The 25592-nt window shown below is 38.8% G+C and overlaps 1 protein-coding gene across 2 annotated transcripts in view; it reads left to right on the forward strand.

Annotated features, from left to right (window-relative positions):
• adamts10 (ADAM metallopeptidase with thrombospondin type 1 motif, 10) overlaps positions 1-25592 on the forward strand; it is a 37135-nt gene that overhangs the window by 7726 nt on the left and 3817 nt on the right. For both annotated transcript variants that reach the window (XM_088426606.1, XM_088426607.1), the window contains exons 3-24: positions 2923-3065; positions 3137-3346; positions 5305-5473; positions 5772-5974; positions 7653-7736; positions 9815-9960; positions 10822-10865; positions 11054-11159; positions 12267-12413; positions 12684-12825; positions 12975-13082; positions 13242-13387; positions 13713-13776; positions 13855-13957; positions 16522-16655; positions 19293-19416; positions 21109-21189; positions 21475-21638; positions 21734-21860; positions 23320-23449; positions 23543-23747; positions 25296-25472. In XM_088426606.1, coding sequence (XP_088282732.1) covers positions 2923-3065; positions 3137-3346; positions 5305-5473; positions 5772-5974; positions 7653-7736; positions 9815-9960; positions 10822-10865; positions 11054-11159; positions 12267-12413; positions 12684-12825; positions 12975-13082; positions 13242-13387; positions 13713-13776; positions 13855-13957; positions 16522-16655; positions 19293-19416; positions 21109-21189; positions 21475-21638; positions 21734-21860; positions 23320-23449; positions 23543-23747; positions 25296-25472 — 2957 coding nt within the window. The remainder of the gene's footprint in view (positions 1-2922; positions 3066-3136; positions 3347-5304; positions 5474-5771; positions 5975-7652; positions 7737-9814; positions 9961-10821; positions 10866-11053; positions 11160-12266; positions 12414-12683; positions 12826-12974; positions 13083-13241; positions 13388-13712; positions 13777-13854; positions 13958-16521; positions 16656-19292; positions 19417-21108; positions 21190-21474; positions 21639-21733; positions 21861-23319; positions 23450-23542; positions 23748-25295; positions 25473-25592) is intronic.

Here is a 25592-nt window from a genome sequence, read left to right on the forward strand (position 1 = left end):
TGACAATTTGATTGTGGAACAGAAAACTCCCTCTGCATTTAATGTTGTAAGAAAAATATTACTGTAGATTACAGCTCTTGTCACTATTGTTTCCAAAAAGGCTTTTGGTCTGAGAGGCTGTTGACCTCATGCCCCGCATGCAGGAGGACCATTTTCCATTGACATTATTTCCTTCCACCCTTGATAAGAGAAACAAAGGTGATGCCCTGCTTGTAGACGTTTGGGAGCATTTATGAGTAAGTGTCCCATGAAGAGCAGAGTGTGGACCTAGAAGCAGACAGCACCCGGAAGTAGAGAAATGTAAAGTTTTTATCCAGCAGAACCACAGCAAGCATTGGGAACTCGACATGGAGAAACTAGACTCAGAAATCTAGCTATAGAAACTGGACTGAGAAATCAGACATGGAAAACAAGTCTCTTAAAGAAATTAGGAAGACGTCTTGATGACAGTTTGAGAGCTTGATCTCTGAAAACGTATCACTGAAAAGGTAGTTCTTAAACTGCTACTGTCAGACATCAACCCTGTGTGTCATGGAAAAGCAAACAAAAGATCATAATAACTGATATCACTAGAGTTAAACCAAAAACTTCCCCAAATTTTCAAATAGTGCATCGATAAAGAGAATGCAATATTTTTTAAATTAAAATTCTAAACATTTTATGAAAGAAAAATGAAACTACAACATGTAATTTCCAAACATTTGCTAAAATTAACAGGCCCTATAACATGTTCAATAAATGAAGGGACATCTTTTTTCAGTTGTCGGGATGTTGAAAAGTAAAACTAAATATTTTCTTATGCAGATAAGGCCAGCGCAAAAACCACACAGCTTCATCAGAAAACATCGAAAGCGTTTAAAGCAGATGTTAACTGTCACACTTTTTTTTTATATGAAGTCAAAGGGTGTGTCCACATGCCTGTGGAATCATGTGCAACCAATCAATATATGGACATGAGAGCTGTCATCACTGTCTAACCATGCATGTAAATGTCTCCTGCTAATTGGATGAATGTGGTTAAGACACGGTGTTGTTCTGTTTAAGTACCCAAACACCTCACTGAATTGCAACATCTGTTGAGTATTTATTGCTACGTGACTCGAGGCAACTCTAAAGGCAACACAGACACGCTTGTTACGTAGTTCATCTTTTTTTTTCTTTTGACTTCCAGCAGTATTTCATAAGGATCTTTTTAAATTGATGTGAATTAAATTAGAGTCATGTGTGTTTGCTGCCATATGTCTAGGTTTAATAGTTGGCCTGTTTGTGACTAAGACGTTTTGTAAGTTTGTGGCGTTTATTCTTGTGAGGTCTTGTTAACTGTCATCCATGGAACGTAAAGACACTGACCAATAATAAACACCTTACTATTTATTCCCATAATAATAGCACCTCTCCCATTGTCTGTGAGAAGAGGAAATACTTTTAAAAAAAATGATGATCATGTTTTACGATCTGAGTTTGCTGCTGCTCTCTGGATGCCGCCAAACCTTGGAGGAAAGAAGGCCACATTTTCTGTGAAACTCCAGTTTCTGCAACTAATATTGCCTATTGTGTTCAGTAGATTGTAAATCTCTTTCATCAAACGCTAGTAAAAATTGGAACAGACTGGAAGTACTGTACAGTACACTATATAGTTTCAGGGTAACCATGAGAATATCCTTCTTTATATTGTAGGAGAGCCAGCCTGTGTGTCAATGATTGTCCAAAGGGTTGTCAGATTAACACATTAACTGTGATCAATCAAATACAGTCACAGTTAAAGCATTAATTTTATTTAACTGCCTTAATCAAATTCGTGTTCTCTAAATTTTAAGCTTTCTGTATGCTGATTAGATCCATTTTTATGGATCAAGCTTCTTGTGCTTGAGTTGTTGAGGTTATTAAAACATACTGTATGTCAATCACACCCTGAAGTGGACACTGATTGGCTGTCACTTTGTTAAGGCCCCTGTGGTGGATGGGAGAGCAAGTTCAGAGGCAGAAGAAAGACGTATAAAACATGGTGGAACGGTAGAATAGTTTGCATTCTATACAAGAAAGAGCTTGCTTACTATGGAAGCAGCTGAAGTTTAGCCGACCACATAAATGCAAAGCATCCAGCTTTGATTGCAGCCACAGGTAACAGCAACAAATACACTACTGTAGTGAGCACAAGCAACACTGCTTGCACATCTAAACTCCAGAACACCCTGCTTTTGGGCAAGTTTGCGGCGGACAGGATAGGCAATGTTTTATTTGAACGTTAGACTGTACATCGTTTCTCTGATCGTTTGGATCCGTTTTGAAAATAAATAAAAATATCACTTTTAATCATAAAAAGGACTGGACAAAAACAAAAAACAGTGAGACTTACAGTAAAACATGCACTTGCACCAACACACTGAGACATAATCTACCTGTAGCCAGGGTTCCGCTTTACGTGCTCGGGATTTTTTTTGTTTTGTCATAAAAACGAAAGTCTCAAAAATTGAAGATTTGCCATACTTTAAGCATTTGTGTGTGGCAATCGTAAACCGGAGTTTTACGTCATCACTCTAGTCTGTTTTCTGCCGAAGATGCCAACGCTGGTAACGTTAAGACGGAAGTTCTTTCTGATTGGACAGAATTTGGGAACAGTACTACCGCCTAGCATGCTTTTAAATGAATAAAACTTAACAATGCGGATACGTGTAGCAGCACTTTTTTTTTCCCAATAAACAAACCTATGTAAGCTGAATTTTTTTTACACACAAAGAGGGGAGAATATATGGATTTCTATAGCCCTGTGACAAGGCCTGAGAAGTTGCGAGTGTACCGATCGCAGTCACGAGCTCTTTGTCATCAACAAACGATCAGTGACTTGATATTAAAAGTGTGATAAATCTGAACTCTGAGTGATCTTATTTCAGTTTTACACCTTCATTTTGTCTCCTTCCATAGCTGCCTTCCTGTCCAGTCTTGGCCAGTTTGAGATTGCAATTCCAGTACGCGTAGGACCCGATGGAGAGACGCTACACAAGAAAGCCTCGCAGTACCATAGAAGAAGACGCAGCACAGAAGAAACGACATCAATTGACACTTCTGTAAGATCGCTTTTTTTTTAATCAATGAAATTGTCACTTACATTCAAGCCTAACTTTTGCCTATCTCTCAGCTCTACTACCAGCTATCTACATCACGCAACAACTTCCTGCTGAATCTGACGCTGCAGGGTGGCTTGTTATCCCGCCAGTTTAGGGTGGAGTACTGGAAAAGAGGCAAACTAGCTTGGAGTCATCCTTACTCTACCCACTGTCATTATGTAGGACACCTCCAGGACCAGCCGCATTCCAGCAAAGTGGCCCTCAGCAACTGTAATGGCCTTGTAAGTGTGCAGCCATCAAGTTTTGTTTTTGTTTTTATATGCTGAGTGTGGTTGAAGAATTAAAAAGTGAAATGAGTAAACTGAATAAAATAATTGGACTCTAAATTTAGGATACATTTACAGCATGTAAAGTAATGGAAATGGAATTTTTAGGGTCAACTTTTCACCATTATCTATCCATTTTCTGTCATGCCTATCCTCTTGAATTTTGACGGGTCGCCTGATAATCGCAGGACACATAGAAAAACAATTATCTACACTCACTTTCACAAATAAGGACAAATTTGAGTCTTCAGTAGAGTTCACACAGATCTGACCGGCCTGGTCGGTATGGCAGATATTTTGCGTCATGCAAAATCAGTGACTGGCTGGAATGTAATAATTGGCTGTTTGGTCAAATATGTTATTGATCAGTTTCGCAAAATAGAACAATTTCAACAAACATACTTCAAGGTTTCAGAGCATATACAATCGTATTAGAAAAAATAAATATTTTTTTAGTTTTTTTTTTATTTAAGCTTTGTTTGATTTTTTTTTTTTTTCGGTCGCCAATTATAAGCAAGTTTTGGCTATTTGTTAACCTGTCCCAGTCCCCTGTGAAAAGTAGGGTTTGACTTTACAATAAGTATTGTTTAATTCAAGATTGGCCCATCTTCAGATCGATTAGTTAGCACGCTTGAATTTACTAATTGGTTCCAAAGTCCTGACTGTGTAAATCCTATTCTTCAATGAACGCAACTTACACGCTGTCGAATGTCAGGGGAAGACGAAGTATGTTAAAACCCCCCACAAGTGTTGCACAGAATGGGCCAGGGGAACACAGAGAGCAAGCTAAAGTAAGTAAAAACCCTTTATACATTATCCCAACATCAAACCACAAAGAGAACACATCTAAAGGCTCTGAAAATTGTAGAAAATACCTAGTTGCTTTACACTGCTGAACAGGTGTCTCTAAAAGTGGTTCAAACACAGTTTGAAAAATGGAAGAGGTCATTATGTCAAGCTTCAGTGGTGGACAGCACACCTTAGTAAAAACTTAAATATACATTAAAGACCAGTTTGTAACCCCTTGAAACACTCCAAAGCACTTGTAGGTTTGTATATACTTTTGTAAACTATTATTTCAGCTGAGTTGTAGTCACCAAAGGACACCACTACAGAGTGCTGTCATATACTTGCTGAGACAGCGGAGATGTGTGGACGTTGAGAGTCATTGCGGTGGAGATGCGTGGACTTGTGCAAATGTGACCACCATTTTATTTGGCCAAGTGCATTTTCCTACAGTCAAATCTCAGTGTATCTGTGTATCCTCTCACCACACACAGCAGGCCCCGCAATAACACTCGCATGCGCGTCTGAGGATTAGATGTGTTCACAAAGCGTTAATAAACCGCACACTTAATTGCTGTTGGGCAGGCCAGCATGAACACATTCATCCAGCGAGCGGGTGGTATGTCCATGGGAGCATCACTAACTTTATTATGGGATTACGGTAGATGCTCTTTGATAGCTGCCGCAGTGGATGGAACGGAGATGCTGGCTCTGAGTAGAAGCGGGCACATCTAAACAGAATCAAAAGTGTTGTCACCCTGTGTGTGACGGGTTCATCTCGTTCTTCTCATGCATGCTTTCACATGGTTTTGTTTGAATGTGTTACATGTGACCCGTTCATACTGTATGTGCTTTCCAACAAAGAGCCTGGGAATAAGTGATCAAGATCATGGATTGATGGATATTACTTCTATTTTAATTTGTGGTTGTTATTTCATCTTATATTTAAAGTTGAAATGAAAGAATTTCAACCAAATGTCTTCCTCAAAAGGAGGGAAAAAAAGTGGACCACTGCATCAAACCCTTAAAATCAAGTTTACCAAAGTACCAAACGATTCACATTGACTGGCATAGCATTGCTATTTACAGTTAGGTTTGATGTGATCGTGTTCTTTTGTCCCTTGCAGCAGGGGGTGATTGTTGCTTGGGGAGAAGAGTACCTGATTGAACCCCTTATTTCATCAGCGAACCAAACCAAATCAGAGAGAGGAGACCAAGCTGAAGAGCGCCCCCATGTTGTTTATAAGCGCTCATCGCTCCGCCATCAGTACAAGGGCCAAACATGTGGAGTCATTGGTAAGAATAGGAAACATTCTGGCTAGTTTTATAAGTAGCAGCTCCAGAGTCAAACCACATGGCCAGCTGCACTTGGACTGTGGTGGTGTTCCCACGTGTGATCAAGCCTGTGTTACAGGGCGTTGCTGAGTAAATATATGATTCATTTTATGACAAATAAAACCTAAAATAGCATTGAATTAAGCCCTTATCCAACCAATATTCTTGGAAAGTTGTTTTTCAGAAATCATTCTTATGGCTTAATTGAGAGAATATGCGATGTGTGTGGTATTCTTAAAATGTGCATTCTGTTCTTTAGATGAGAAGTCTATGAAGAGCTCATCATGGTGGCAGAGGACGCTAAAGACACCTCCTCATCATGTTGGTCGAGGCCAGTTGCCACTGAAGCGCTCGGTGAGCTGGGAGCGCTACGTGGAGACGCTGGTGGTCGCTGACAAGATGATGGTGGGCTACCATGGTCGCAAGGACATCGAGCAGTACATCTTGGCCCTCATGAATATTGTAAGTTTCACTACACACAAAATACACTTCAACAGCGACACCAACAATTGGCCATTGTGGTTTTTATACTACACAGACTAATGTAGACATTTTGTGACAATTATCTGTTTCCAACTCTATGAGAACATTTTGGGGAGACCCTTTCTGGTCCAGCATGATTGGAGGCATAAGTAGAAGACTGGCAAATGGAAACACTTGAGAGCGCTGACCGCAACCACATCAAACACAGTTGAGATGTGCAGGAAGAGATTTTGAGTACTTTTTCTAGCCTTCTAACATCAAAAATGCTCTTCTGGATGACTGGACACAAATACTCACAGACGCACTCCAACATTGTGAAGAAAGTCTTCCCAGTAGAGAAGAAGCTACTATAGTTACAGATGAGAAACCAGCTCCATATTTAGGCAAACCAAAGCAGTGCAAGTTTATTTATAAAGCCCATTTCATATACAGTGATAATCCAGTGTGCTTTACATAAATGAAAAGAACAAAATGAGAAAACATCATAGAATCTTAAAAAAGTACATAGTGTACAATTAAGACACTAAAAAATAAACGTAAAAGAAACAACATAACCATTGCGGCTGAGATGGCCCATTACTTTTGTCTGTACACTGTGATTTGGCGAAAGATAAATACATTTTTAACAAACATTGAGTTGGGTTAAAACTTGCCTCAGCTTGAAATGGTACAGTAATATGAAGAAAGCAAATGGAAGCTAAAATTGGGCTTGACAGTGCCAGGTTGTGTACTTTATTTTGTCAGATGCACCATTTTGTTCCACTGGGAGTCATTCACCCCCAGCTTCCTCACTTACACCAATACACACACAAATGGAATGCGCTTAATGAATGGTTTAGTAGCCATTGTTGAAAAGCAGGTTCTTCTATACAAGCTGATCTCGTGCTATCAAGCCAAGTGGGCCAAATTACAGTTGACACCTGTCATGGCAAGAGAACTGCTTGAGGTGCCATTTTTTTCATCATTGCTGGAATTTAAACATGTATTGCTCACAGCTAGAGCAATATTTTTCACGAGCTATTAAGGTATTCATGTTAACAGAGCCCAGGAGTCTTTCTCTTCTTTAGAAATGTATTTCTTCACCCGTTTCCACATCAAATCGATACCTTTTTTTGTTATTCACCAGAATTCTTAGTGCACTCACAGTTCATCACATATGCAAGTCACATTTTTATTTTGAATATATTCATAATTTATATTTTTTGTCAATTGCCACATAATTAGAAATAAATATTAAAATAAAACACGGTCCCTCCTGTCCATTGCAAACTTGCTCAGACGGCTAGGGTGTTCTCGAGATCAATTCGGCAAAAAACTTTGGAATGGCTTGCTACAGTAGCCTTTTTGTTGCTGTCATTAGATGGGTGCTTTGCTTTCCCCGTTGGTCACGTGTCAAAAGGAGGACATGGAGATGTGCAATAGTGCACCATCAGGAGGACCATATGCAGATTTAAAACCACTGGGCCTAGAATTGAAGCCTGGGGCGCACCACATGTGATTTTTGTGATGTCTTTGACAAGTGTATAAATGAATGTTTCTAAATCCAGTTGTATACATTATATTAATGAATCATTCATATCAAGTTCAGCATTCTGTTAAAATGCACCAGTAAGTCAGCTTTTTAAGACTGGTCTTTTCTTGTTTCTCTGGAGGTCAGGTTGCCAAACTGTTCCAGGACTCTAGCCTGGGGAATGCAGTCAACATCGTCGTGACGAGGCTCATCCTGCTCATGGAAGACCAGGTAAATAACCTCGCTTGCCATGTCCAACTTGTGCCTTACCGTTCTTTTTCCAGTGATGAATAAATGTATTAGCTTTCCATTAACGGCGTGTGGCGGGACGGTGCCGCAGGATGCATTCTAATGTTGACCTGCTTGCGGTTTTATGACTGAAGATGTATTAAACTGTCATGACTGTGTGGCTTTGAGGTTTCCTCAAGCTGTCCCAAAAGGGAAAGAGTAATGATTCATACTTTACCTACAGCCTAAAAATTAACTCACCACTTGGCTTGAGCAAATAAATGTTCGGCTCATTAGTGTCATTTTCCTTGCTCCAGGAATTATTGGATTGAGGTTGGGAGGATATTGAAAGCAGTTTTTGTCAAAATCAGGAGTGCAGTATGCCCAGAAAATGGGGACTGTGGGATGAGACAATTCTACTTCTATGTCACCACATGCATTCCTGGGTTACAAGTTGTAGCCAGCTGTGGTCAGCTAGATACTTCTTTCCTTCTGCTCTATGTAATCGCATTAAACCAGAACGGACCCTCTCACTTATCATGCATCCATGCATGTGATTGAATGCAGAGAATGATTTAAAACAACAAAATGGAAAGTTGAGGTCTAGCAGCGGCCTCTGCTGCCAGATGGGATGACACCGGGATGCTTCACTGTAGTACAAGGTCTGGATTGTCTCAACACAGTTAGACAGCAACTGATGCAGTAGCGTGACGTCCAAGTTTTACAACATAATAACAAAACCTTGTGAGTTGACAACTTTGCCAAGACAGTCGCTGTATCGTTAAGCAATTTCTTCACTCCTATTTAACGAAGCCAAAAATGGCTCTGTTTTATCCAGCCTGCACTCTCTTCTACGCGCGATTGCTTTGAATTTGGATGCCCTTTATTGTTGTTACAGTATTGTGCCATTGCCAACGTTTAATGCAGAGTCTAGCATTAATCAGCCACTAGCTAGCGGTGCCCCCGAGAGCTAAAATATGAGCGCTTACTTTTCAAATACATTTAAATGACTGCGCACCATATTTGATGCTGACAACTTGACACAGATGCTGTTCCTACTGATCGCTTTTAACAAACCAGACTGACTCAATGTCTTAATAAGACAGAATGTCTCAATAAGAAAACATTTATAAGGAGAGAGTTTATGAAAGTTTTGGTTATGTGTAAAAAATGTAAAAAATTGATTGTCAAACAATTCTAATAGTTGGTCATTCATAATTAATTAGAAATGGGTATTTGGTGTTCTGTGTTTTTTGCCCCCCCCCCTCCCCCCCCCAAAAAAAAAAAAAAGTTTCTTTTATTTTTATCCGAAATACGCAATATTTGCAGCTCGACAGAAGAAATAGCAGATGCTCTGATTACTTTCAAATCATTTTTGTGGCGATATTTTGGTTTCCTAGTTGAAGAAAAGAATGGCAAAATGTTGATAGATAAGACAAAGCCAGTTTGTCTCCTTTTATGTTTACACTTGCATGCAAGGGTGTTAATGTTCTTGCAGTTTGCTCAATAACAAGGAAACCTTTGAAAAAAAAGGGAGCATTTTTAGTAGACATTGCTTATTACAAATGATGCAAAAATCTTTCATCTAATTGTCTTGTGAGACATTTTTTTTTTCCACCGATTTGTGTCTTGTTCCATTCCTACTGTATAACATTCCTTTCCTCCAATTAATTCAGTGGTGGTTTGTGCTGGTACGATGTCACAGTCACACTATTTACGGAGGCCGACTCAGCTGCCAGTCCAAAAGGTTTAGCTCCATATTGCTTTAGTGGAAATGGAGCGAGAGTGCCAGGCCTGCAAGGCAAGGGGGGCGGGCAAGGTTCATTCATTAAAATGAATGTTTAAAGCCTGTGTTCAAGATGTCACCAGAAGAAAAGGAGACATATAATCCTGATTCTCTTATTGTTTCAGTCTTTCATTCCGAATTTCTGTTGATATGTGCCTGTTTCACTCCGATGTCTGTTAAACAAGTTGTGTGAGTTATGATGAAGTACAGTATGTTGCTTGAAACTGAGTTGAATTCATGTTGTATTTTCCCTTAGTGCATATTTTCTCTGTTTTCTGTCTGTCTGCATCATCAGCCCACATTAGAGATTAATCACCATGCAGGCAAGTCTTTGGACAGCTTCTGCAAATGGCAGAAATCAATCCAGCACCGCAGCAGTTACGGGAATGCTATTCCCGACAATGGCATCGCTCACCATGACACTGCGGTACTCATCACCAGGTCGGGAACACAAACCTATAAAAATGTCCTCGCGTGGAAGAGAATGGCTCTGGAACTTTAAGCAAATGATTATGTGTTTCCAAACAAGTGTTTCTTGAAAGAGGAACTTCCTTAGCGAGTCTTGTCTTTTCTCTAGTGACAACAGCTGGGTCTACTCTGCTTGCCTCAGCATATCTGGCAATGGCTTATATGCAGATGGAAGGAATAAAAAAACAGATGTATTACTTTCATTTATTAGCCTGTAAAAAGTTGTTATTTGCTGAAATCGAGGCAGTTAAACATCATTATGCTATTAAAAGATAGGACGAGTAAGCATAAAAGTATGCATATATATATATATATATATATATATATATATATATATATATATATATATATATATATATATATATATATATATATATATATATATATATATATATATATATATATATATATATATATATAATTTTTTTATGATCTTTGGGGCTCTGTTCTGTTCATCTTAATTTAATATAGAAAATGCACGCTCTGATTGGTTCAATCCCAATTATAAGTGCATTATGGTTATATCTCTTCATTGTAATCACTCAATTGGAATTCATACAGCCCAGCCTGCAAGTAGGCAAATTTTGCTTGGAATTTAAAAGACCCCAAATTGTTTTAGAAGTCAAATTGGGTTTCAGCAATAGTAGTCAATATCAAGCTATGTCAGTAATCTTCATTTCTTGCCATTGCACTTAAAAAAAAAAAAAAAACAATAATATTATATCAGTCTAGCATAGTTGCTTATGCCATGTGATATACTGTTTTGTGTATATATTATATTGTATCCAATGCATGGAGCAATAAGAGCCTGGTTTGTGTCCTCCCTATCCTCAGGTATGACATCTGCATCCAAAAAAACAAGCCCTGTGAAACTTTAGGTAACAACAAGATGCTTTTTAAAATGTGGACTGTTGTCATATTCCTGCCTGAAGTTGAAACATATTTCCATGTCTCAGCTTTCTCGGTTGCATAACTTGGACAATTGTTGGAACTATCTGCTCTTTTGTTACTTATTACGATGACTCACCAAGGAGTGTGTATTTCAATGTGTGTCTTTGTTGTGCAGGTCTTGCTCCTGTTGGAGGAATGTGTGAGCCGGAGAGAAGCTGCAGCATCAACGAGGACATTGGCCTCGGAACGGCGTTCACTATTGCGCATGAAATCGGACATACGTGAGTCAAACGCACACTTGCATACTGACAGAGAAAAACAAAGGGATAAAAGGGGACTGAAATACAAAAGCAAATACTTTTTGGATTAACATTTTTAGAGAGGTTTTTATTTATTAATCTGTTTATAATTGTCTGCTATTGACTGAAGACTTCCCTTTAGTGTACCCTAGCTCTTACCTGAAGTCAGCTGGGATAGGCTCCAGTTACTCAATCATTATTATATTTGTTAAGGGAATTTTTTTTTTTTTTTTTTTGACAATGACATGTCTCTGCACACACACCGACACACACATACTGACATGACACGTACACAAACACACACAAAAATCACCCCGAACATTAGGGCTTGACCGATACGATTTTTTTTTTGGCCACTGCTGTTTTTTGAGAGAAAAAAAGTACTGGATGTATTGGCTAATTAATTTTTGAAACTATAATGAAGAAAATTGCATTTGTTTCGTCCCAGTGCATTTCAATAGATGTCAATTATACACGTATTTTCTCCGCGGGTCGGCCTGTTACCTATTTCAAGTGTATTGGCGAAAGGAGTGCTAAGTGAATACGTACTAAAGGTAATGATTGGCTTTTATAGCCAACAATTTGAAAAATATTTTAAAGAAATGTAAATAATCTCCAAGGGATTGAATGCCTGGGCTCTTAAAAAATATAGAAATTAGTTTGGGGTATAATGAACTATTACATACTGTATAATACATATTGATACCGGTGGTACTTGTTTACAACTGCTGTAAATGGTTAGACTACCAGTATATGAAGATAAATAATAATAATAATCTGCAAATATCAGCCATTTGGACGATTACTTTGGCCAATATTTTAAGTGCCATATTTAGTCGGGCCATTTTACAGCAGTAGACACAAAATACAAACATATAGTACTTCACTTTTGACCACAGCTCCCCTCATTACTCACTTTATTCGGTACACTTGGTTCTGTAGCTAAATCTGCAGTTACTTTGCAAACCACAAATTTAAATGTCAAAAGTGGTCATTTCTAAAGGCTACTATCGTTCGTTTAAAACAGGGAACTACTGTACCATTATTTATCATTATTTTCTTTCTTTTTTTTTTTCTTTTAAACTTAAGGTTTGGAATGAACCATGACGGTATTGGTAATGCGTGTGGGCCCCGTACCCAGGAGACGGCCAAGCTGATGGCCGACCACATCACCATGAAGACGAACCCGTTCATCTGGTCAGCCTGCAGCAGGGATTACATCACCAGCTTTCTAGAGTGAGTCAGCCTCTTAGATATCAGCAACACCACAAAAATGTGGATAATATTACTGGATGCCTATTAAGCATTTTATGGTCAGATTACTATGCACATAAGCGTATGTACGGGTTTAATTTCATACTACTACCCTAATGCAGGATGAAAATGCTTACATTACATCAGCACAATTGTATCCATTCCCATGGCTTTCTGTAAGAATTTTGCAATTAATCTCCCATTTTGCTGTTGGTAAAACTCACATATTTGTGTTTTTATGGTTTGTTGCAGCTCAGGCATGGGATCCTGTTTGAACAATGTACCCCCAAAGCAGGAGTTTGTGTACCCCACCACAGCCCCGGGTCAGGCCTATGACGCAGATGAACAGTGCCGCTTCCAGTATGGAGTCAGATCCCGACAATGTAAATATGCAGTGAGTATTCGTGTTACTGCCCCCCCCCTGTTTGCAGCTTTGCATTTCAATTACATGACACTGCGCAAGATTATCCATCACTGAAAATGTTGCTGTCTAGTAACTTTACAATTCTTTGACTTTTCACTGATTGTGTCTGACACGCACAGGAGGTCTGCAGTGAGCTATGGTGCATGAGCAAGAGCAACCGATGCATCACCACTAGCATTCCGGCTGCAGAGGGAACCATCTGTCAGACCAACACCATTGAGAAAGGGGTAATGATTATATACTAAACAATAAAAGGCTTATGTACATTTTAGGGAGAAAAAAAACATCCAGAAAGTCACTGAGTAGTTAGTTGACACCCGTTAAATTCCTTGTTATGTTTTGTCTGCGCTCTGCCTTTTGCACAATGTGCACGTTATGTCTATCAGTGGTGCTACAAGAGGATCTGTGTGGCATATGGGACACGTCCGCAAGGTGTTGATGGAGGCTGGGGCCTATGGTCACCCTGGGAAGAGTGCAGCAGAACCTGTGGAGGTGGTGTGTCCTCCTCTATGCGATATTGTGACAGCCCAAGGTACATGTCAGCAGTATCATTTACAAGGATTTGAGCCTTAAAGTATGCCTATACGATACTTTTTATCATTTATAAAGGTGACTGCGTTCCGCTAATTGTATTTATCCTCATCTTACACCAAGTTGGAGGATTGCATTAGTTTTAGAAGTGTAATTCAGCTATATAATTGTCTGTGGCCAGAGATGTAGCCCTTTGGCATTTGATCTGAGATTGAAAATACTCTTGTGAAAACAGGCAGCTTTCAAGATGAGACACCACCTCTGTGTTGAAGTGTTAAATTGTACTCAGATGTGTCTGACTGCAGATTTTATGTGCTTGATTGAAGGCCAACCATTGGTGGAAAATACTGTTTGGGGGAGAGAAAGCGCTACAGGTCGTGCAATATTGATGTGAGTGCCGTCGTCATCATCACTCTTCTGGTCGACGTGTAGGATCCAGGAGATCAACTTTGTTTGTGTGTCTAACAGGACTGCCCTGTAGGCTCACGGGACTTTCGGGAGATACAGTGTTCTAACTTTGATAGTGTTCCTTTCCGGGGGAAATTCTACACGTGGAAGCCGTATAGAGGAGGTCAGTGAGTCAAATGTGTTTCAAAAGTAAATATGTTTATTCCGTTTTCAAATGTGTAGCCATATGAAGAATCTATTTTAGTTTCACTTTAATTCAGGGGTGTCCAAACTATGTCTTTGCAAAAGAGGACCGGATTTGAGATGAAAATGCAGGGGCCGGCGATTTGCATTGATCACTTATTAGTCTTCCTTTCATGCTTTTTTTGAAATGTTAGGATTTTTTTCATTTGCTGGCTTTTTACATTCAAAAACAGGGAAATAAGTAAAATTGTACATTAAAAAATACATTTTAAACAAGAAATCACCACTGGCAATTAAATGCTGTCTGAACTTTTTAATTCAATAACAGAGAAATACTAAAAAATCATTGTAACCAATGAAGGATCCATTTGAAACATAGTATATCACAGAAAATAAATTTAGCTTGAACCTTAAATTTACAAAAACAGCGAAATAGGTGATCAAAATCTCAAATGGTTCTGATCCTAATAAAACAAAATTCATTCATTGAGATTTTTATATGTGGCAGATGACTTGCCTGCATCAAGGAATAGATTCATTGTAACTATGTTCCACTCTGAGCCAATCCAATCTGAGCCAGCGGTCCATCTGTTACTTGCCCGTTTTCATATGTCACCATCTAGGAGGTTCAGGATTTCCACAGAGGATACCTCAGATGTCACCTCAATGCTCGATCTTTGCCCCTCGGTGCATGTTTAAGGCAATTGAGACGTTCCTTCAACTTACGGATCGTATTCATTTTTTTGAGGAGGAAGTAGCTAGGAACGTTGTAACGAAATGACACCGGATGAACCAAAAGTCATGGCGCTGGACTGCCGCTGTCCTTTTGTGAATCAAGGTGAAATTCCTGTTAGGATGTATTTTATATAGTGGTCAACAGGGCTACTTGTCAAACATTATTAATTAGAGAACAGAGATTTCGGACCGGATCAAATTTGACCTGCATTTGACGCCCAAGTCAGACTTTGGACATAATACATCTGCCTGAATCAAATGCTGTAAACAATCTAAAGAGCTACACATAAAATAAACATCTTTTTAGCACGTTTATTCAGGTCTCATTCACCTTTACTTTGCATTAAATATCAATTCAAAAGTAATTCTTGCTTACTCAGCAGACTAAGACTTGACTTGCATTGAAAAGGATTACTCAGGAGGACCTTTGTTTATAAAAAAAAAGAGAGTACCTGTAGATGCTGCAACTAGCAGAGTGCTCTGTAAGTCATAATGCCTTGCTCTTCTGTACTGAATGCGACAGTTAAATAATTTCAACTACAAAACCGCCTTTAATCTTGGGCTCAACTAGCATAATGACTCACAGAGATAAGTGGCAAAACAATTTCAAACTTCAGACAGCTGATTCTACAATGCAAATCTGTTGCAGCTGTTCAAATAGGATCAGTGCGTTCAGGTCAGATCACACTGCACTGTCATTGTCAGGCTTGGCGCACTCTTTAGGATCACATTTCTCTCACTCGTTTTCCTCCTTGCTTCTCTTCTTGAACCTCTCTATGTCGTACTGTGTATAGTTGACGATTATGCAACAGCTAGCTCTCAGCACAGAAACAGCCGTCACCGCTCAGACCAGACAGCCAAGGACAGCTCATTAAATAAGCCTGTCGCAGAGAAAGCTCTATTTCAGAACAATTATCCTTCACACTTAACCCCATACAACAAGGGACAGGCTGCGAGTTGTAATGCATGCACAGCTGCGAGCGATGGATGCCCTGCCAAAGCTAGGCACTATGGGAATTGCAGTTTTCCACCGTTTGACCACTTTATCATTTTTTGAAACCTGCCAGTACATACTGTACCTCCTTCAACATTGCCAGCACAAACAAACCCAACATAGACGGATGTCAATGAACGATCCCTCAGAGGAACAAGAGGAATGCCTGCTGTAGAGCAGCATCGATGAAAAAACACATTGCACCTTTTTTTAAATAGTGTGTGCAACGTTATTTGAGCCATTGCAGGGTATAATAGTTGAATAATTGAATAGTTTGAGCGTGAAGAGGGATGTTATTTTGATGACTGTATCATCTTTACTAATTCAGCATTTACTGAACATAAAAGGGATTTTATTCATCCCGATGTCAGATAATTGTAATGATGCATGCCTATGTTGTGTTGTTGGGATTTGGGTACAAGGTTAAACTTCCTGTCAATAGTCAAATGTCCCTCAAATAGGAGAAATCAAAGTCCACCATTTTAAAAGGTCGACATAATCAGGTGTGGCATCGTGTAAGATCAGAAAATTCTGCAAAAGTTCAGATGTTCAAATGTGATTATGGCCATAGAATAGCTGAAAAACCATCCTAGTAGAACATAGGAACATGATTCTCCCTGAGGAATATCCATTCATCCGTTTTCTATCCTGTTCGTCCTCATTACTACCACAGGGGATGTGGGTCTGTGTCAGTTGAGTTTGGGCAAAATGCATTGACTTCAACTGAAAATTGTCCATAGCTAGTGCAAGGTTTAGAGCTCTTCAAAGTACAGTAGTTATAAATAAATTTAAAAGGCTGTGTTGCATGCATGCAGGAGGCGTGAAAACATGCTCTCTCAACTGCCTGGCGGAGGGATACAACTTCTACACGGAGCGTGCGCCGGCAGTCGTCGATGGCACTCCATGCAGAGACGACTCTCTGGATGTGTGTGTAAATGGCGAGTGTAAGGTGAGCTACTGTTGTATTGCAGCGCTACTAGCGCACACCAAGGATCCACTCTTACTATATTTGCATGTTGGAAAACTGCAACAGATCATCTGAATCAAAAGCTGCTCCATCCTATTATGAGTACGAATGGTTAATCACGAGTACGTTTTAATGACAGTGATTTTAGTGTAGAATAAGAATACGTTAATACCATAATTTCCCAAATATAGGACAGCTATGTATAGGACGCATCCATAATTTTAGGGTCAAATTTGGGAATTTCTTATGTTACACAGTATAGGACGCACCAACAGTTTGGCAATAACAATCATAAAACGCGGACAAGAACGCAAACCATCAATAGAATTGGAATTGCAATTGAAACGGCCTTCCAGATTAAAGCGTGCTTTTCACAATAAGATGTAAGTAAAGATTACAAACTGAAGCATAATGAAATCAAAGCAAAACTGTATAGCTAACATGTATTTGACTGAGGACAGGACAAATGGTGGTGACTTTCGAAAGCTCTGGTTTTACTCTCTTTTGGATATGCTTTGTTTAATGAATGACTTTTTTGACAGCACTTACAGTAAATGGTGAACAAGATGCAGGTTTTAACAATGTAATACCAATCAATTATTTCAAAATTGCAAGAAACAGATTATATTCGCAACATTGAGCTTGCACTCTAGTATTTTATCCAACGAGGTGCTGTTGACTACTTTATAAAAAAGAAACTGTTTTCAACGGTACCCTTCTATAATGAAGTGAATCGTGAGAGTGCCCATAGCTCAAACTGGGCATTCAGATACCTGCTGGTAGAGGAATTGAACACAGAACACATTCTTTCATACCCAATCATTCTGAGTGGCTAATGTTGACCCGAAGTCCGCATGCTGTCTCTGCACTCATCCAACAAGAGGATTTTGTTTATGTGCATCTTTCTTGTTCTCTCCACACACACCCCTCCTCTGTTTTCTCCTGTACTCTGTGACCTTGCAGTTCAGCTGTGAGTCAGTCCACACTGCACGCCGGCTTTCCATTCACGTTCAGTCTTATTATCGCCCTCTTTAATCCTCCACATCCCTTTTGTTCTCTTTTTTCCCACCTCTAGCACACATTCATTCTGCCCTCAATGGGACTAAAAAGAGGTTTTTCTTATTTTTTTATTTATTTTTTTTAAAATCTCAAGACCAAGAAGTATTTGTCTCTTTTGTAATGACATGCTGACTAATTCCAAAGTTGGAGTCTGACAAGGCAGAAATAGAAGAAGGGGCGGGTGTAAGGAGAGAAATAACACAGAAACAGATGGTCCAGTTAAACACAACATGCCGTTGCAGACAAAAGGCATGTCATTCCAGTTTCCAGGCACAACTGAAAAAGACATGAAGATGATTTGTTGCTGACTTAATTCAGTGTGAAATGCTCTGTTCAGAACAGAACAAGAACTGTTTAAAATATTTGACTGACTTTCACTAAGCACCATTTCGTGTTGATGTACCAAAATAGTTATCATTTATGAGTTCCACCAACAGTTCTGCTTTCGTTACAATTACGAAAAGAAAAGAAAGCAAATATAGTACTGGATTCATTGAGGCTAAAACATGTTGAGTTTGACATCTCAGCCTCCAATATAGCCGTTTTCAGAAGTAAATAATTGCAATAATTTAATCAAGTGTTAATTGATTTGACGATGACTATCATTTTTCCTTTACAATAATACTTTTAAAAAAAATGTGTTGCCACTAGCTGTAGACTGAAAATGACATCATCTTGTGAATGTCACTTGACCAATAGCTGAACTGTGATTAGTTGTTACCTAAGCCTTGTGCATAGGTGATGTCATTTTCAGTCGATAGCAAGTGGAAAATTGTTTTTTTGAAGGTATTTATTGTTTATTTAAATTATTTAGTTCAAATGAATTATAGGCAAAGTACTAACTTTTTTTTTACTGCTGAAAATGGCAAAATTAGTGGAATATCCTACTAACCCTATTATACATTATAGATTAGACGGCGCAAGTGATTGAAATAAATCAAGCATGTTAACTGTTATATCACTTCAATGGAAAAGCATCATTTTGCATTACAGTACTTTTAAGAGCCTTCAATTTGTTTGACTATCTACCCAGCTTTAGGAAGCACCACATTAGATTAATACAGTAAAAGGACAATTATGTTCCAAGTGATATCTGGTATCAATGTCTGCCAGTTGTTATAAATTTGACTATGATTTTCTTTCATAGTAAAGCATACTTTATCTAAGTTTGGTATGATGCAGACTATTTTGGACCAGGTGTTGTCTAAGAGATTCAAATGAATGGTAAACATTAATTTCAGTTGCTAATGAGCAAATTTTACTTGGTCTAATAAAGAAACGAGTTATTTGTATTGAGAAATTTGAGGAAGACCACCTGTTTTGCTCATCATGTAGAATATTGGTTTCGACCCCCTTGACTTTAGCACAATGTATGCCCAGGATCAGAAAACACATCTGGATGTGTCATTTGATCTTTTTGCGTTGTGGGGAAAAAAGGTCTGGAAGACATTAGAGTTAATCGTTCGGTCTGGTTTCTGACACCTCTGCGCTCACTGACTGCGCCCCTTCACCCATGACCCCCAGCGACCCTACAGCTCATTCTCTCATCTCTTCTTGCAGCACGTTGGCTGCGATCGCATTCTCAGCTCAGAAGTTCGTGAGGACCGCTGTCGGATCTGCGGGGGTGACGGCAGCAGCTGCGAGTCTGTAGAGGGAGTCTTTAATGACTCTTTGGCTGAAGGAGGTAAAATACTACTCTGTTGTCTTTTTTTTGCAGGAAAACAACTTATATATTATAAATATATTATGTTTAACACAAAACGATTCACAAAATGATTCACAAAACATGTATACTGTGTGTGTGTATGTATATATATATATATATATATATATATATATATATATATATATATATATATATATATATATATATATATATACATATATATACATATATATATATGTATATGTATTTGTATATGTATATGTATTTGTATATAGCCCTGTCATGATTCGGCCATCGAGCAATAAACGCATCCATTTGTCCATTATTTTATTGATTTGCTAGATTTCCTATTAATTTTCCAATTAATTATGTTTTAATTTGAAAAAAAAAGTACTCTTCCTGTTACAGCATTTAAAAACACTAAATTCGGTTTGCTGATACCTGCAGAAACTCTGTTAAAATCTAAAACCCTGAAATGCCTTTACCAGCAAATTCCTCCTGGTCATGTCAATGGCAAATTTGATTTTGTTAAACTCCTTCACTAGTCTTCACTCAGGATTTCTTTGTGTGAGAGACAACAATGGCCATAACTGTGAATGAGCCAAACCCTTCTGAAATAGATAAAACAAACACGTCTCCAGAGATTCATCCATCTTCGAGAAGTGTTCTATTGTATAATGTGCCATAAGCCTTGCGATATTGCTTGTAACTGTCTTGACATCCAACAAGTTGAAGGTGGTGGTGAGTTGCTTAGCTGATTTACAGTTAAAGCTTTACTTACAGGGAAAACCCTTAGATTGTGTCCTTCTAATCCTCCACGACTTCATCTAGAAAATAAATACAACATAGCCTTCCTCACCTCTCAGAGCTCCATAAAAATGTTTCCTGCCCAGCCTCTCCTTCCTTCTTGTGGTTGAAACACTGCAAGCAGTTATTGTATGCCTCCATTTTCATTCCTTCATTCTCCAGGAAGATTGAAGTTATTTGCAGAGCTGCATGGGCCAGCTTGCTGGCAGAGTGCGGATGAAAAAATGAGCAAAGGTGACGCCAGCAAAAAATGAAAGAGACAGGAAAATAGATTGAGAGGAGTGAGTGAGGAGGCAGTTTATTGGCATTTAGTGTCCAAAGGGCGGTTGAGGCAAGCTGCCCAGGAATGTAGCCGGAATCTGAAGCTTCTGCTCAGTCCATTGGCATTCAACAGTTAAACACTAGTTGTGCATCACATCTCTTGCTGCTTCAAGAACAGTGCTCCTACTTGCCTTTGTTTTATTTACCAGCTTTGACAGAAAGTGTGTGAGGATGTGTGGGTTCATGATCGATTGGAGATGAAAAGTTAATAGTTTTGAATTAATGTGTTGACAAAACTCTTATGTACAAAAAAATACCTTAAAAAATGCATGTTTTTATTGAAATTGTACTCCAGACTTGTTACCTCAGACCTGAGCACATGTGATGTCGTTTTCATTCGACATCAAGTGAAAAATATGTTTTAAAATGTATTAATTGTACATGAAATATAATTGAGTTATCAAATTAAGTGTAGACAAAATATCAAATCATTACTGCCAAAATGTCTAAATACGTTTAGTATCCATTTAAGATTGTGCAGAAGATAATAAAAAAAAAAGTATCAAATCTTATCAGTGATTGTAACACAGGCTGGTAATGTTAGGATTTATATGTAATTTGACCTGTATCTTTATCTCTCAGGTTATGAAGCGGTCATCCGAATCCCAAAAGGCTCAGTGTTCATCCACATACAAGAGCTCAACGTTTCTCTAAATTACATTGGTAAGATGATACTGTACTTCATCCTTGGGTTTAAAGTAATATAAAATCATGTTTTCTAAAGTAAACACAACATTTACCGTTCCCTATTCGGGAAAATTTATTTGGAAACTAGCCTTGACAACCATAGCTTGCTTTGTGGACACTCATGGTGGTAAAGAAAACAAGTTAAGTGGCTTCCCAAAACGGTCAATGAAAATAATAAATGCATCTTACTGTATGCACTATATACATTTCAGTACCCAACAATGATTTGTTCCTTGATCTTCCCGTTCTTCCGTGTTGCAGTCCTTAAAAGTAAAAGCGATCAGTTCTTCCTCAACGAGAAGCTGTCCACTGACACGACACGCAGGTTTGACGTTGCTGGAACAATTTTCTACTACAGGCGACCCACAGATGGGCCAGAAACACTTGAGGCTCTGGGACCAACAAATATGACCCTTGTTGTCATGGTAGAAAACAAAACTAAACACATCTGTTAACTTGATATTTGTTTGCATCTGTAAATAAGTCAATAAAAGAAATGTTTTTTCCAATCTGGTTGCAGGTAATGGTCCAAGAGGAGAACCTTGGAATCCATTATCGTTTTAATCCCCCTGTCAACCGGGAACCTCTGATCGGTTTTGCATGGCACCACACTTCCTGGTCACACTGCTCTGCTCTCTGCGCTGGAGGTAAACATACAGCTCACAAGGATTCATGTGCATCATTTCCAGATATTAAGGTATAAGGCCATTGGTGCATATATTGGTGCATCTCAATACATTCGAGTATTATGCAAAGTGCCACTTATTTAATTAGTTTCATTCAAAATTGAAACTCCTGTATTATTTAGACTTACTCCACATAATTAAATATTTATTGACTGACATGAATTTATTTATATATCTTACTGCTAACTAAAATCCATAATTCACCACCTCAAGAATATATATATATATAGAATAAGAATAATAAATACGAACCAATGCAACGTTTATATCGCAGAGTTTGAAGAAGTGACCACTGTCGGACACCAAATGATTTGCGATTAATTAGATAAAACAAAACAAATGCCACGGCACAATTAATGATGATGTTATGGATGTTCAATCCCACTTCTTCAGATCCGTAACACTATAAGTAGCCCTCAACGCAAGTAGTCACCACCAGACATACTAAGTACTGACAACAGAGCATCAAAAAGTCCGATATCATTAGAAAGACCTATATATTCCAACAAAGACCTATATATTTCCTGAAATTAGGGGCAGGTTTTCATTTTCCAAATCTGTTCATTCTAGTTCATGCTTGCAACACTGTTTCAAGAATATGGAGGATGAAAGTGCCAAAATTCAATAAATAAATGCACCATTAGTTAAATATTAGTCATTATTAATTAAATGATCATACGCATAAGTATTTAACTATTTAATTAATTATTTCACGGCTCTCTGTTGCAGTGTTTTATGAATTCATTTTACCTGTCAAACTCTCCCATCAAAGTTTTATGGGCGGGCCCTAACACCTGTTTGGTTACCCTGCTCTTCAAGCCAAGACAGATCAACCGATGTGGAGTACTTCGGTCACTCTTGGGTCAATGCGGTGATTGGAAAGTGCGCAAATAACTCAACTTCAATACATTCCTCCACTTTGCATTGTATAAAATTGTTTTCTGCAGGCCCTGCTTTCACATACTCAGCAAGGTCCAAAATAGCTCAACTTACTACTCGAAAGCTAACAAACATCATCCGTCATCATAGCCACCATGCTTCCAAACACTTCAGTCCATTGCAATGGATTGGACAATATTTGAGCTAATCAGGCTTTGGCACCCCCAACAAACTTTGACGAGTGAGTTTGACAGATAAAATGAATTCATGAAACGCTGCACCAACTGGTGGCATTTCATGATTTAATTTGATCTGTCAACCTCTCCCATCAAAATTTGATGGGCGGGTCCTAACACCTGATTGGTTACCCTGTCTTGAAGAGCATGGGTAACCAATCAGGAACGTAAGGTTGACAAGAGTGCGCACTGGCCTATGAATTTATCTTAGCATTTTAGTAATATAAGGTGGATAATAAATCCCACCTTGGTGATATTTTGCAAGTGTATTATTTTTTTAATTGCTTTGTTGCCTCTGCATTTAGGTGAACAGATCCAGCAGGTGGTGTGTCGGAAGCTATCGGATCACACCGTTGTTTACAACCACTTTTGCGATAAGAAGCACAAACCCAAAGAGAGGCGCAGATTCTGCAATACTGAGCCGTGTTCCCCAACGTGAGCGCTGGGGCATTTGTTTCATGTTGTTCGTTTTGTTTTTGCACGCTCGTGTCGGCACAGTCTTGACACAAGCGTTGCTGTCTCGGCCAGCTGGTGGACAGGAGTGTGGTCGGAGTGCAGTCACAGCTGTAACGGCGGTCTGAGGACACGTGAGGTTTTATGCAGAAGGAGGATCTCTGTATCTGAAGAGAAGGTCTTGGATGACTCCGCCTGTCCTGCTTCACGACCCTCTTTCACGGAACCCTGCAACAACCACAGCTGTCCCCCCGAGTGGATGGCCCTGAACTGGTCAGAGGTAGGCCGATGGATTTGCTCCTCCATCTGGAATATTTTCCAGTGATTGTTGATGAAAATGAAGTGTACAAATCAATGTTGCACACACCTTGCAAAGATTTAGATTTAGTGTTTTGTATTCATTTTACAACATAGACGAATGTGCTTCTATATATGTTTTCTACAAACAGTATTATCCATCCGTCAATCCATCATCCATCCATACATCCATCCATTCATCCATCCATTTTCTTTAGCACTTATACAACATGGATTGATCTCCAACTAAATGCTGTGCACTTATAGTAAACCTACTATTCCCGCTCACATTCACGCCTGTGTATAATTTTGAATTTCAACAATTCTGAGGCTAAAAAACACACTGTAGTTTTCTTTTTCATTAATTCAGACCTTTTAGACAATTCCTGGCTTCCCAACCTTGTGTTTGTGAGAGTTTTGATGAAGAATACTCTTTTTCAATGAGCCCTCTGGATGGATACATTCCCTAAAGGGCTAAGATTTTATCCCAGGAATAGCCAACTCCGGCCCTTGAGAGTCGCTATCCTGCATATATCCGATGGCTCCCTTCTACTACTCACCTGATTTGAATAAGTCCCATACACCTATGTACTAATAACCATGCATACTTTTGGAATGAAGAAGCCACATGGAAATGGGGAGAACCACTCAAGGGAGGTTGAAGAGAGATCTGGAATTAAACTCGGGACTCTGATCTGGCAGACGCACTAACCACTCTTCCACTGTGCTGCACATATACATACATATATATATATATATATATATATATATATATATATATATATATATATATATATATATATATATATATATATATATATTACATATATATTACATATATATATTATATATATATATTACATATATATATATATATATATATATATATATATATATATATATGTATATTACATATATATATGTATATATATATGCAAGAGTGGCAAAAAGAAGTTCACTAAACATTGTGTAATAAAGTAAACCACAATTATTGTATCCCATACACTGCACCTTGGAAAAAGTCAACATTCCTGCATTCTTATCTGGAAATGAACCTGTTTAAGAACATGTGCTGCTAGGTTTCTGATGACCTATTTAGCTGAAACATGTTTACTGCCATGTAAATACCCCTCGATGAAGCTGATATGCTTGTTTTGCTGTTCAACAACGGTTTATAATCTGTTATTTATGTTTACTTGGTTTTTGTTCCCTGCATTATAACTGCAACACCATGCGAAGCAAGCAGACTACCAACTACAAACATTATCCAAAGCCTCATAGTTGCACAATTTTTTAAATGTCGTTTGACGCGGTTTAGCTTTACTCTGACGTCTTTTGCACGAAAACTAAGGCGCACACATGAGAAATAACTATATCCAGCTGATTTTCTGAGCAGGCTTTAGATTTTTTTTACAGCTGCTGCCCTCTTCTGAGTGGACAAAGCTTTGTGTTGCTTGTGACCGCAGTGAACCCCATGCTTTTTTTTCCTTCCTCTCCGTTCTCCCTTTATCCTCATGTGCTCCGCCTGCAGTGTACACCCAGCTGTGGTCCTGGCTACAGACACAGAGTGGTTTTGTGCAAGAGTGGAGAAAGTGGAGACACGCTGCCAGACGCCAAGTGCCCCAAGCATGGCAGACCCACCTCTAGAGTGCGCTGTAACCTGAAGCGGTGCCCTCCACCTCAGTGGGTGATGGGCCCTTGGGGAGAGGTAAACCAATCACAATCTATGAGATGCAGTGTCAGCCAAATAATTTCACGCCCAACTAAAGCTTCTTACTTACGTTATATAAAAAAAAAAAAATCAGTCACACTCAACAACATACGTCAC

The sequence above is a fragment of the Hippichthys cyanospilos genome, chromosome 10 (assembly GCF_059441005.1).
Source record: "Hippichthys cyanospilos isolate Australia breed blue-spotted pipefish chromosome 10, RoL_Hcya_1.0, whole genome shotgun sequence".
Taxonomy (NCBI): domain Eukaryota; kingdom Metazoa; phylum Chordata; class Actinopteri; order Syngnathiformes; family Syngnathidae; genus Hippichthys; species Hippichthys cyanospilos.